This window comes from Somniosus microcephalus, chromosome 8 (genome assembly GCF_052327205.1).
Source record: "Somniosus microcephalus isolate GS21.2 chromosome 8, FLI_Smic_1.0, whole genome shotgun sequence".
Lineage (NCBI taxonomy): Eukaryota > Metazoa > Chordata > Chondrichthyes > Squaliformes > Somniosidae > Somniosus > Somniosus microcephalus.
The window spans coordinates 264,923,853-264,936,584 of NC_140994.1; the positions used below are offsets into that span (position 1 = coordinate 264,923,853).

The 12,732-nt window shown below is 49.9% G+C and overlaps 1 protein-coding gene across 1 annotated transcript in view; it reads left to right on the forward strand.

Annotated features, from left to right (window-relative positions):
• The window catches only part of LOC147114369 (arylsulfatase I-like), a 61,865-nt gene extending 49,336 nt beyond the window's left edge, over positions 1-12,529 (forward strand). The window contains exon 2 of the mRNA XM_085996025.1: positions 8,989-12,529. Coding sequence (XP_085852151.1) covers positions 8,989-10,384 — 1,396 coding nt within the window. The 3' untranslated portion in view covers positions 10,385-12,529. The remainder of the gene's footprint in view (positions 1-8,988) is intronic.
• The last annotated feature ends 203 nt before the right edge of the window (positions 12,530-12,732 follow it).

Sequence of the window (12,732 nt, forward strand, 5' to 3'; positions counted from 1 at the left end):
CAAAGTTTTCCGTTCCCATTCAGATGCTTATCTAAGTAAGGGGAAGTGCCATTTTGTAGAATAACATCCATGAGCGTTCCTACTTTTTTCAACTCACCGACTTTTTCAATGTCACCCCTTCATTAAAATTAGACTCAACAACATTTTCGTACGCCTCAGGACTTGAATATCTCCCAACATTCGGCGCTGTCAAAACAAACTGGTAGAGGGAGAACAAGTGACACAATCTGCAAAGCGAAGCGAGTTCCTGATCGGAGCAAAGCATTCGGACTATCTCCTATTAAATACTTCAGATTTCAATCTTCAGGAACTGTTTATGTTTCAACCCCAGTCGGTGAGCTAAAAATCAAAGAGACTTTGTTAACCTCGTTTCCCATCACAATGCTAACTATGTGCAGAAACCCCTTGAAGTCCTGCAGTCCGTTTGAGAAAGGAATCTGACCGGGTCGCTCACTGGCTGCACCTGAAGTCGAGTTGAAAACCAGGTGCAAAGCACTCTCTTTTTAACATCTAAATCAGTCTTTGAGTGACTGAGGGACCGGGTACTGAATTTGGATGATCAGCCATGATCTCATTGAATGGCGGAGCAGGCTCGAAGGGCCGAATGGCCTACTCCTGCTCCTATCTTCTATGTTTCCAGTGGGAAAGGATATCGAGGCACTGGAAAAGGGTGCAAAAAGAAAAGATTTTACGAGGATGATTCCAGAACTGAGGGGTTAGAACTATCAGGAAAGGCTGAACAGGCTGGGGCTCTTTTCTCTAGACAAGAGAAGGCTGAGGGGGTGACTGTATTGATTTCTTTGTGGGTTCAATGACGAGACATTTATGAAAGAGAATGTCTTTTAATCTAAAGCTTGTTCAACTCTTTTAACAGCATTTACAGGAGACATCATGCTAGTGATGCATCTAGAACGAAACTGAAACTAAACTAAACTGCCTTGCTTGTCTCTGTCACATGCCCTCTGCTGGTCAGGCACAAGCAATCAATACCTGCAAACATGCTGGTAAGGCATCATAATCGAACAGGCAAATACCATCTCTATTTGCTGATATCATTACAGTGACCTGATAGAGGTCTTTAAAATTACGAAGGGGTTCGATAGGGTAGACGTAGAGAAGATGTTTCCACTTGTGAGGGAGACCAGAACTAGGGGCCATAAATATGAGATAGTCACTAATAAACCCAATAGGGAATTCAGGAGAAACATCTTTAGAGAGTGGTGAGAATGTGGAACTCGCTACCACAGGCAGTGGTTGAGGCGAAGAGCACAGATGAGTTTAAGGGAAGCTGGATAAACACATGAGGGAGAAAGGAATAGAAGGATATGTTGATGGGTGAGATGAAGAGGGGTGGGAGGAGGCTCGTGTGGAGCATAAACACCGACACGGACCAGTTGGGCTGAATGGCCTGTTTCTGCGCTGTAGATGCGATACAATTTTTTGTAAACCCAGGCAGTATCCTTGTGAAATAACAACAGAAAATGCTGGAAAAACTCAGCAGGTCAGGCAACATCCGTGGAGAGAAATTTGAGTTGACGTTTCGGGTTTGACCCTTCTTCAAAACTGGAGAGAAAAGGAACTAGATCGAAGGCAGGGCTGCGATCGGACAAAAGAATAAAAGAACCAAAAGAAGTAAAAGAGATTAGAAGCTAGACGAGATGGTAATAGGCTGGGATTAGGTGTAAAGTGTACTGGCAGGGCAAAAGATAGCTGCCAGGTGTGAGAGAGAAACAAAAGGAAAGGGGGGGGGAGGAAAGGAGTGGAAAAATATAAGTAAAAATGAAATAGGGGCCGAGGTTATGATCTGAAATTGTTGAACTCGATATTGAGACCGGAAGGCTGCAGACTGCCTAATCGGAAGATGAGGTGCTGTTCCTCGATGTCGGATGAGTCGAAGGATGAAGTGGAACTGAGGACCCGGACTTGTGAATCTGCACTGTACCATAGAATCATAGAAAGTTGCAGCACGGAAGGAGGCCATTCGGCCCATCGTGTCCACGCCGGCCAACAAAGAGCTATCCAGCCTAATCCCACTTCCCAGCTCTTGGTCCGTAGCCCTGCAGGTTACCACATCCCAAGTGCACATCCAAGTACTTTTTAAATGTGGTTAGGGTTCCTGCCTCTACCACCCTTTCAGGCAGTGAGTTCCAGACCCCCACAACCCTCTGGGTGAAGACATTTCCCCTCAAATCCCCTCTAAACCTTTCACCAATTACTTTAAATCGGTGCCCCTTGGTTTTTGAACCCTCTGCTAAGGGAAATAGGCCCTTTCTATCCACTTTTTCTAGGCCCCTCATAATTTTATACACCTCAATAAGGTCTCCCCTCAGCCTCCTCTGTTCCAAGGAAAACAGACCCAGCCTATCCAGTCTTTCCTCATAGCTAAGATTCTCTACTCCCAGCAACATCCTTGTAAATCTCCTCTGTACCCTCTCTAGTGCAATCACATCTTTCCTGTAATGTGATGACCAGAACGGCACGCAGTACTCTAGCTGAGGCCTAACTAGTGTTTTATACAGTTGAAGCATAACCCCCCCTGCTCTTGTATTCTATGCCACGGCTAATAAAGGCAAGCATTCCGTATGCCTTCTTAACCACCTTATCTACCTGGCCTGCTACCTTCAGGGACCTGTGGACATGTTGTACCCTCTCTGAAGCCTCAATGTCCTTCGTATAGTGTGGCGCCCAATTCTGCACACAGCACTCCAGCCGAGGTCTGGTTAAGATTTTAAATAGGCTCCAACCTCTTTATATTCTATTCCCCCTTGTGATAAAAGCTAGCATTCCTTCAGCTTATTGACTTACAATCTTGAAAATGGCAGTTTGAGCTGATCGCGATGTCTTTCTGCTGCTGTCGGGGAGTCTCTCTACGTGGGAGGGCGAGCTTGAGGCCGAGCTATAAAACTGTCGTCCTGACTCCGACCCCAGCTCCCATTGAGCGAGACTCTGAAAGAAAAGAAAGGACTTGCATTTCTGTAGCGCCTTTCACCACCTCAGGACGCCCCAAAGCACTTTACAGCCAAGAAATCATAGAAATCTATGACACAAAAGGAGGCCATTTGGCCCAGCGTGCCTGTGCTGGCCAAAAAAAGAGCTATAACAGCAACAATAACTTGTATTTACACAGCGCCTTCAACGTTGTAATATAGAAAAAGCGGCAGCTAATTTGTGCACAGCAAGCTCCCACAAACAGCAATGTGATAATGACCAGATAATCTGTTTCAGTGATGTTGGTTGAGGGATAAATATTGGCCCCAGGACACCGGGGAGAACTCCCCCTGCTCTTCTTCGAAATAGTCCCGTAGGATTTTATACGTCCACCTGAGAGGGTAGAAGGGGCCTTGGTTTAACGTCCCTTCCGAAAGTCGGCACCTCCGACAGTGCAGGACTCCCTCAGTACTGCCACTCCGACAGTGCCTCGGTACTGTCCCTCCGACAGTGCAGCTCTTCCTCAGTACTGCCCCTCCGACAGTGCGGCGCTCCCTCAGTATTGCCCCTCTGACAGTGCAGCACTCCCTCAGTACTGCCCCCCCGACAGTGCGGCACTCCCTCAGTAATGCCCCTCCGACAGTGCGGCGCTCCGTCAGTACTGCCCCTCCGACAGTGCGGCACTCCGTCAGTACTGCCCCTCCGACAGTGCAGCATCCCTCAGTACTGCCCCTCCAACAGTGCTGCGCTCCCTCAGTACTGCTCCTCCGACAGTGCTGCGCTCCCTCAGTACTCCTCCTCCGACAGTGCGGCGCTCCCTCAGTACTGCCCCTCCGACAGTGCGGCGCTCCCTCAGTACTGCCCCTCCGACAGTGCGGCGCTCCCTCAGTACTGCCCCTCCGACAGTGCGGCGCTCCCTCAGTACTGCCCCTCCGACAGTGCGGCGCTCCCTCAGTACTGCCCCTCCGACAGTGCGGCGCTCCCTCAGTACTGCCCCTCCGACAGTGCGGCGCTCCCTCAGTACTGCCCCTCCGACAGTGCGGCGCTCCCTCAGTACTGCCCCTCCGACAGTGCGGCGCTCCCTCAGTACTGCCCCTTCGACAGTGCGGCGCTCCCTCAGTACTGGCCCTCCGACAGTGCGGCGCTCCCTCAGTACTGCCCCTCCGACAGTGCAACGCTCCCTCAGTACTGCTCCTCCGACAGTGCGGCGCTCCCTCAGTACTGTCCCTTTGACCGTGCGGCGCTCCCTCAGTACTGCCCCTCTGACAGTGCGGCGCTCCCTCAGTACCGACCCTCCGACAGTGCGGCACTCCCTCAGTACCGCCCCTCCGACAGTGCAGCACTCCCTCAGTACTGCCCCTCCGACAGTGCAGCGCTCCCTCAGTACTGCCCCTCCGACAGTGCAGCGCTCCCTCAGTACTGACCCTCCGACAGTGCGGCGCGCCCTTAGTACTGACCCTCCGACAGTGCGGCGCTCCCTCAATACTGCCCCTCCGACAGTGCAACGCTCCCTCAGTACTGCCCCTCCGACAGTGCAGCGCACCCTCCGTACTGCCCCTCCGACAGTGCAGCGCACCCTCCGTACTGCCCCTCCGACAGTGCAGCGCTGCCTCAGCACCGCACTGGGAGTGTTAGCCTGGATTTTTGTGCTCAAGTCCCTGGAGTGGGACTATGAGCCCACGACCCTCTGACTCCGAGGCGAGAGTGCTGCCCACCGAGGCACGGCTGACAAAAAAGTAAAAGGAAAGACTTGCATTTATAGAGCGCCTTCCACAACCTCGGGATGGCCCAAAACTCTGCTCGAGGGAGTGTTGCAAAACCCAGGCTTTATTGGAAAACCGTGTGTGATTCTCCCATAATAATCTGACAGCACAGAAGGAGGCCATTCGGCCCATCGTGCCTGTGCCAGCTCTTTGAAAGAGCTCTCCAATTAGTCCCACTCCCCCCTGCTCTTTCCCCACAGCCCTGCAAATTTTTCCTTTTCAAGCATATAAGAGCAGTGGGAAATTTTACTGAAAAATAATCCTGTGCTTTACCAACTTAATCACTGACAATTTTTGGTGCATGGATGTATGGGTTGTGAATGTTGATTAAACCACTCTGTTCCTGACTCGCGTCTGCTGGGAACTGACCTGAGGGACCTCAGTAATTAGCCACGGAACAGAGGAGCTTTTAATCTCCGCTCTCTGACTTAGCTGGAATCCGTCGTATTTCCCGCAGGTGATGTCCTTCCTGCTGATTAGTCACTAGCTGTGATATCCTCTTAACAATCGCCCGTCCTGTGACTAAAGGGCTGTACCCTTGCTTCGATCTCAAGATAATGGCCCAGAAATTCGGGTCGGGGGCTTCCCGCGGGTGCAAGTCCCCGACCTGCACTTACCTAGCGCGCCGGCCGTTGAGCTGTGGGCCCGCGTGGGATTCCGATCCTGGGCCTGCTCCAACTGCCGGCGCGCAGTGCTTGCGTATCCCAGGGGCGCAGTTAGTTCGAAGCGTCCCCTGGGATCACGTGGGCCATGGAGAGCCAATGGTAGCAGGGAATGCTTCATTCATAAATTTGACAGGAAGAGCTGTCAAACCTATAAATACTATAAGCCCCAAAACATCACTAAATCTTCAAATACATTTTTAAAAAATCATCACATTTTTAAAATAACTATAAATTATATAAAATAATTATTTTAAACAATAATTTAAATTTTTGAAAAAATTAATTACATTTTCTAACGGGGCTAAAAATAAACTTACCTTTCTTTAAAGTATTTAAAAATAATAAACCTGTGGAAAAAATGTTTTAATTTTAATTAATTCACCACTTACCTTGTTAAAAACAGGCCTTGCGCCTGCTTTTTATATGTGTAACTGCTGGAGACTTACCCTCCCGGAGAAACCTGGTTTCGATGCGTACGCGCTGCCTCTCCGGCGCACGCGTTCCACCTCTGAACCCCTTCTTTCAGGGGAACGGAAGTGCCGGTTTCCCGCACATGCGCAGTGCATGCACGAAACAAGCACTTCCATTGGGCTTACGGGTGAGTACCCCGTGCGGACTCACCCGTGGAGACCCGAGTTTCTGGGCCATTGTATTACAGATGGATGCAGCGGGAGTGGAAAGCACCTCTTTACAGCCCAGCTTTAGCATGCAAGGGTACAGTAGTGTAACGGTCTATGTTACTGGGCTAGTAATCCAGAGAGCGTGAGTTCAAATATCACCGCGGCAGTTTGATAATTTGATTACAGTATTTTTATAAAATCTGGTCTCAGTAAAAGTGACCATGAATCTGTCAGATTGTCATAAAAACCCAACGGGTTCACTGATGTTCCTTTAGGGAAGGAAACCTGCCGTCCTTACACGGTCTGGGCCTATAGGTGACTCCAGTCCCACACCATCGTGGTTGACTCTGAACTGCCCTCTGAACTGGCCGAGCGAGACACTCAGTTTGTATCAAACCCGCTCCCAGCGGTTCAAGAAAGCCCTCCATCTTTGCAGGGCAGTTAAGGATGTGCAATAAATACCGGCCTTGCCAGCAACGCCCACATCCTAAGAATGGGGAAAAAGGTGAGAATTCCACCGAGCAGGGTCGTCAGAACATAAGAAACAGGAGCAGGAGTTGGCCATTCGGCCCCTCGAGCCTGCTCCGCCATTCAATAAGATCATGGCTGATCTGATCTTGGCCTCAACTCCACTTCCCTGCCCGCTCCCCAGAACCCTCGACTCCCCTGTAGCTCAAATATCTGTCAATCTCCGCCTTGAATATATTCACTGACTCCGCCTCCACGGCTCTCTGGGGTAGAGAATTCCAAAGATTCACGATCCTCTGAGAAGAAATTCCTCCTCATCTCCGTCTTAAATGGGTGCCCCCTTATTCTGAAACTATGCCCCCTAGTTCTAGATTCCCCCACGAGGGGAAACATCCTCTCAGCATCCACCCTGTCAATCCCCCTCAGAATCTTATATGTTTCAATAAGATCCCCTCTCATTCTTCTAAACTCCAATGAGTATTGGCCCAACCTGCTCAACCTTTCTTCATAAGACAAGGGTCTTCATAAGGATTCAGGTGGCTAAAAGCGCAGCCACCAAAGGTTGGGTGGTTGAAGGACAAGATGTTCAGGAGGTTAAAGTCGGAAGGGTGCAGGAGGGAGAATTGAGGTTTTCAAGATGATAGGAGGTTTTGACAGAGTTGGTCGAGAAAAACTATTGCCTCGGGCGAGTGGGTCAATAAACAGAGGCCAACGATTCAAGATCATTGGCAGGAGACCGAGAGGGGAGATGAGGAGAGATGATTTCACTCCGAGAGTTGTGGGAATCTGGAACGCTCGACCTGGAAAGGTGGCGGGAGCTGATTCCATCAATGATTTTAAAAGGGAGTCGGACGGGTCTTTGAGGATGAGGAACTCATGGGGTTACGGACACAACGCGGGGGATGGGGGACTGAGCATGGCGGCTCTTTCAAAGAGCAGGCCCAGGCCCGACGGGCCGAATGGCCTCCTTCTGTGCTGTGAGTTTCTATGAAGTCTGGAGGAGATGGAAGAGGTAGGGTGGAATGAGGCTTTGGAGGGTTTGAAAATAAAGATGAGTATGTACGGGAACGGTAGCATAGTGGTAATATTATCTGGGCTAGTCATCCAGTAGGCCTGGACTAATGATCCATGAGACGTGAGTTCAAATCCCACCACAGCCGCTGGGGAATTTAAATTCAGTTAATTAAATAAAACTGGAATAAAAAGTGAGCAATAACAATAATGGAGACCATTAAACTACCGGATTTTCCTAAAAAACCATCTGGTTCACTGATGTATTTTTAAGGAAGGAAATCTGCCATCCTTGCCCTGTACATGACTCCAGACCCATGGTTGACTCTTAACTGCCCTCTGAAATGGCAAGACACTCAAAGGCAATTAGGAATGAGCAATAAATCCTAGATAGCGATGCCCACATCCTGTGAACGAATGAAAGAATAATGTCCAGCCACGGTACGCCGGTGGTGAAGGGAGCGGATATTTAAGTTGGTGGATGGGGTGCCAATCGGGCAAACTGCTTTGTCCTGGATGGTGTCGAGTTGTCCAAAATGCCTCCATAACAACTGTTGCTAGAGAAACTGTTTCCAGTGGCAGAAAGGTCGGTAACCAGAGGGCCCAGATTTAAGGGGATTGGCAAAAGGACCAGAGGGGACCTGAGGAAAAACTTTGTTTTACGCAGCGAGCTGTTGTGATCTGGAATGCGCTGCCTGAAAGGGCGGTGGAAGCAGATTCAATAGTATTAAGGGGTCGGCCATTTAGGACTGAGATGAGGAGGAATTTCTTCACTCAGAGGGTGGTGAATCTTTGGAATTCTCTGTCCCAGAGGGCTGTGGAGGCTCAGTCGTCGAGTATATTCAAGGCTGAGATCGATAGATTTTTGGATACTAAGGGAACCAAAGGATTTGGGGATCGGGCGAGAAAGTGGAGATGAGGTAGAAGATCAACCATGATCTTATTGAATGGTGGAGCAGGCTCGAAGGGCCGAATGACCAACTTCTGCTCCTATTTCTTATGTTCTTATAACTTTCAAAAGAGAATTGGATAAATAATTGAAGGGGACAATTTTGCAGGGCTATGGGGAAAGAACGGGGGAGCGGGACGAATTGGAGAGCTCTACCAAAGAGCCGGCATAGTTATGATGGGCCAAGTGGCCCCCTTCTGCACTGTATCATTCTATGATTTCCAAGCGATTTGTTGCATGTTCTATGTTGTGACAAGGGTTTGCGTGGGTTTCCTCCGGGTGCTCCGGTTTCCTCCCACAGTCCAAAGATGTGCGGGTTAGGTTGATTGGCTATGATAAATTGACCCTTAGTGTTAGGGGGATTAAATACGTGGGGTTACGGGGATAGGGTGGGATATGTGTTGGTGTAGGGGTTACGGTGATCGGGTGGGATATGTGTCGGTGCAGGCTCGATGGGCCGAAATGGCCTCTATCTGCACTGTGGGGTTTCTGTGATTTCTGTGATTCTGTACTGTACGAAACCAGTCCTTTCTTCTTCACTGTCCCTCAGTTCATTAATGGATTGTTTTTTGACTTTCCGCCAGGTACCAGATACACACGGGCCTCCAGCATTCCATCATTCGGCCGAGGCAGCCCAACTGCTTGCCGCTCGATCAAGTGACCCTGCCCCAGAAGTTGCAGGAAGCCGGGTACTCCACGCACATGATTGGAAAATGGCACTTGGGCTTCTACAAGAAGGAGTGCCTGCCCACCAGGCGAGGCTTCGACACGTTCTTTGGCTCGCTGACGGGCAGCACGGACTACTACACCTATGACAACTGCGACGGTCCGGGGGTCTGTGGCTTTGACCTCCACGACGGGGAGAATGTGGCCTGGGAGTACAGCGGGAAATATTCCACCTCGCTCTACGCCCAGAAGGTGACCAAGGTCTTGGCCTCCCACAGCCCCAAGGATCCCATCTTCATCTACGTAGCCTTCCAGGCTGTGCACACGCCGCTGCAATCCCCGAAGGAATACATTTATCAGTACCGGTCCTTCGGGAACGTGGCTCGGAGGAAGTACGCAGCCATGGTGACCTGCATGGATGAAGCCATCAAGAACATCACGCTCGCCCTCAAGAAATATGGCTATTACAACAACAGCATCCTAATCTTCTCCACCGACAACGGGGGCCAACCTTTCTCGGGCGGGAGCAACTGGCCCCTTCGAGGCCGCAAGGGCACATATTGGGAAGGTGGCATCAGGGGCATTGGGTTTGTCCACAGCCCCTTGATTAAGAAGAAGAGGAGGGTGAGCAAATCACTGGTGCACATCACCGATTGGTACCCCACTCTGGTGTCACTGGCGCGAGGCAACGTCACGGAGACCCCCCCGCTTGATGGGTACAACCTGTGGTCGACCATCAGCGAGGGCAGGAAGTCCCCGCGGACCGAGATCCTGCACAACATTGACCCCTTGTACAACCACGCCAAGTTCGGGTCCTGGGAGGAAGGGCACCGCCTCTGGAACACCGCCATCCAAGCTGCCATCCGGGTGGGGCATTGGAAACTGTTGACCGGCGACCCGGGGTACAGCGACTGGATCCCGCCGCAGAAGCTGCCCAACTTCCCGGGCAGCTGGTGGAACCTGGAGAGGCAGCGGGCGGGCCACCAGAAGTCGGTGTGGCTGTTCAACATCACGGCGGACCCTTACGAGCGTCACGAGATCTCCGACAAGCACCCCGGCGTAGTCAAGAGGCTGCTGGCCAGGTTGGCCTACTACGACGGCACCTCCATCCCGGTGCGGTACCCAGCCGAGGACCCCCGGGCTAACCCGGAACTCAACGGAGGGGCCTGGGGGCCCTGGGCGAGTGAGGACGACGAGGACCAGGGGGTGAGGGGGGTGGTGAAAAATAAGAGCAAGAAAAAGTCTTGCAAGATCTGCAAGCTGAAATCGTTCTTTAAGAAACTAAACACAAGGATAATGTCCAATAGGATCTAGTGAATGAGGACTGTGGAGAAACAACAGCAAACGGGTTATTCATTGACTCAACTGCATGAGTTACCTACTGTGTATAATGGTGTGTAAGATAGACATTTAACTCTGTTTTTGGGGGCTGTAAGTAGAGGGTTGGTTTTATGTGATTCACTGGTGTTGCTGATGTGACTCTCTGGGGTATGTACATCCCTACTCCTGTTCATGCTATGCTGTATGCTGCTACTCCCCTTTCCCAGGCACTAATACCAGGGCTAAAAGGGTTAAATTATGAGGACAGGTTCCATAGACTAGGCTTGTATTCCCTTGAGTTTATAAGGTTAAGGGAGTACATAGATACATAGAAGATAGGAGCAGGAGTAGGCCATTCGGCCCCTCGAGCCTGCTCCGCCATTCAATGAGATCATGGCTGATCATCCAAATTCAGTACCCTGTCCCTGCCTTCTCCCCATATCCCTTGATCCCTTTAGCCTTAAGAAATATATCTAACTCCTTCTTGAATATATTTAATGAATTAGCCTCTACTGCCTTCTGTGGTAGAGAATTCCACAGGTTCACCACTCTCTGGGTGAAGAAATTCCTCCTCATCTCAGTCCTAAATGGCTTACCCCTTATCCTTAGACTGTGACCCCTGGTTCTGGACTCCCCGACCATCGGGAACATCCTTCCTGCATCTAGTCTCTCTAGTCCTGTTAGAATTTTATAAGTTTCAATGAGATCCCCTCTCATTCTTCTAAACTCTAGCGAGTATAAGCCCAATCGACCCAACCTCTCCTCATACGTCATTCCTGCCATCCCAGGTATCAGCCTGGGGTGATCAAATTGAGGTGTTTAAGATGATTAAAGGAGTTGATAGGGTATATAGAGAGAGCAAATATTTCCTCTGGTGGGGGGAGTCCAGAACAAGGGGGCGTAACGTTAAAATTAGAGCCAGGCCGTTCAGGGGTGATGTCAGGAAGCACTTCTTCACACAAAGGGGCGTGGAAATCTGGAACTCTCTCCCCCCAAAAAGCTTCTGAGGCTGGGGGCCAATTTCAAAACTGAGACTGATAGAATTCTGTTGGGCAAGGCTATTAAAGGATATAGAACCAAAGTGGGTTAAGATACAGATCAGCTACAATCTAATTGAATGGCGGAACAGGCTCGAGGGGCTGAATGGCCTCCTCCTCTTCCTACGTTCCCCTCTGTCAGGGAATATCCTCTTACTCTTTCTCTAGCTCCCCATCTCCCCTGGGTCAATCAGGAGAAACCAGGTGGTGCACTGGGTTAGACAGTGACCTTTCCCCTCTAGTCTATCCAGAATATTCCATGCCAAGATACCTCCATGACGAGCAGGATGTAGCATCTTCACTCTGGAAACCCAGTAATCTCAGACATGTGACATGGGTCAGTGCTGTCTCAGTCAGTTCCTGGTGGAATGTCCCACAGCCTATCACAGCCCTCTACTTGGTAATCTAACTTAGAGAGGCTGTATCATGCTTGAGAATACTCTCTATCTAACCCTGTATCTGCCCTGGGAGTGTTTCATGGGACAGTGCAGAGGGAGCTTTACTCTGTATCTAACCCGTGCTGTACCTGCCCTGGGAGTGCTTGATGGGACAGTGTACAGGGAGATTTACTATTTCTAATCCGTGCTGTGGTCTGCCCTGGGAGTGTTTGCTGGGACAGTGTAGAGGGAGCTTTACTCTGTATCAAACCCTGTACCTGCCCTGGGAGTGTTTGATGGGACAGTGTAAAGGGAGCTTTACTCTGTATCTAACTTGTGCTGTACCTGCTCTGGGAGTGTTTGATGGGACAGTGTAGAGGGAGCTTTACTCTGTACCTAGCCCGTGCTGTACCTGCCCTGGGAGTGTTTGATGGGACAGTATAGAGGGAGCTTTACTCTGTATCTAACCCGTGCTGTACCTGCCCTGGGAGTGTTTGATGGGACAGTGTAGAGGGAGCTTTACTCTGTATCTAACCTGTGCTGTACCTGCCCTGGGAATGTTTGATGGGACAGTGTAGAGGGAGCTTTACTCTGTATCTACACTTTACCGTTTGGGAATATTTGACGTTGACACAGCTCTAACATTTTTCACCTTGATGAACACAAAAGAATGTTAAAAGACTCCTGTGGCATACAGGGTAAATAAAATACTTTTATCAATATTATCAATACTTGACATCAAAACAGCAATCTAACCTCATCCGATTTTCTGAATAGCACATTTTTCACAAAATTACATTTTATTAAAATATATTCCCCTTAATTAGTCTAAGGGAACACTAGATAAACACATGAGGGAGAAAGGAATAGAAGGATCTGCTGATGGGGTGAGATGAAGAGGGGTGGGAGGAGGCTGGTGTGGAGCAGA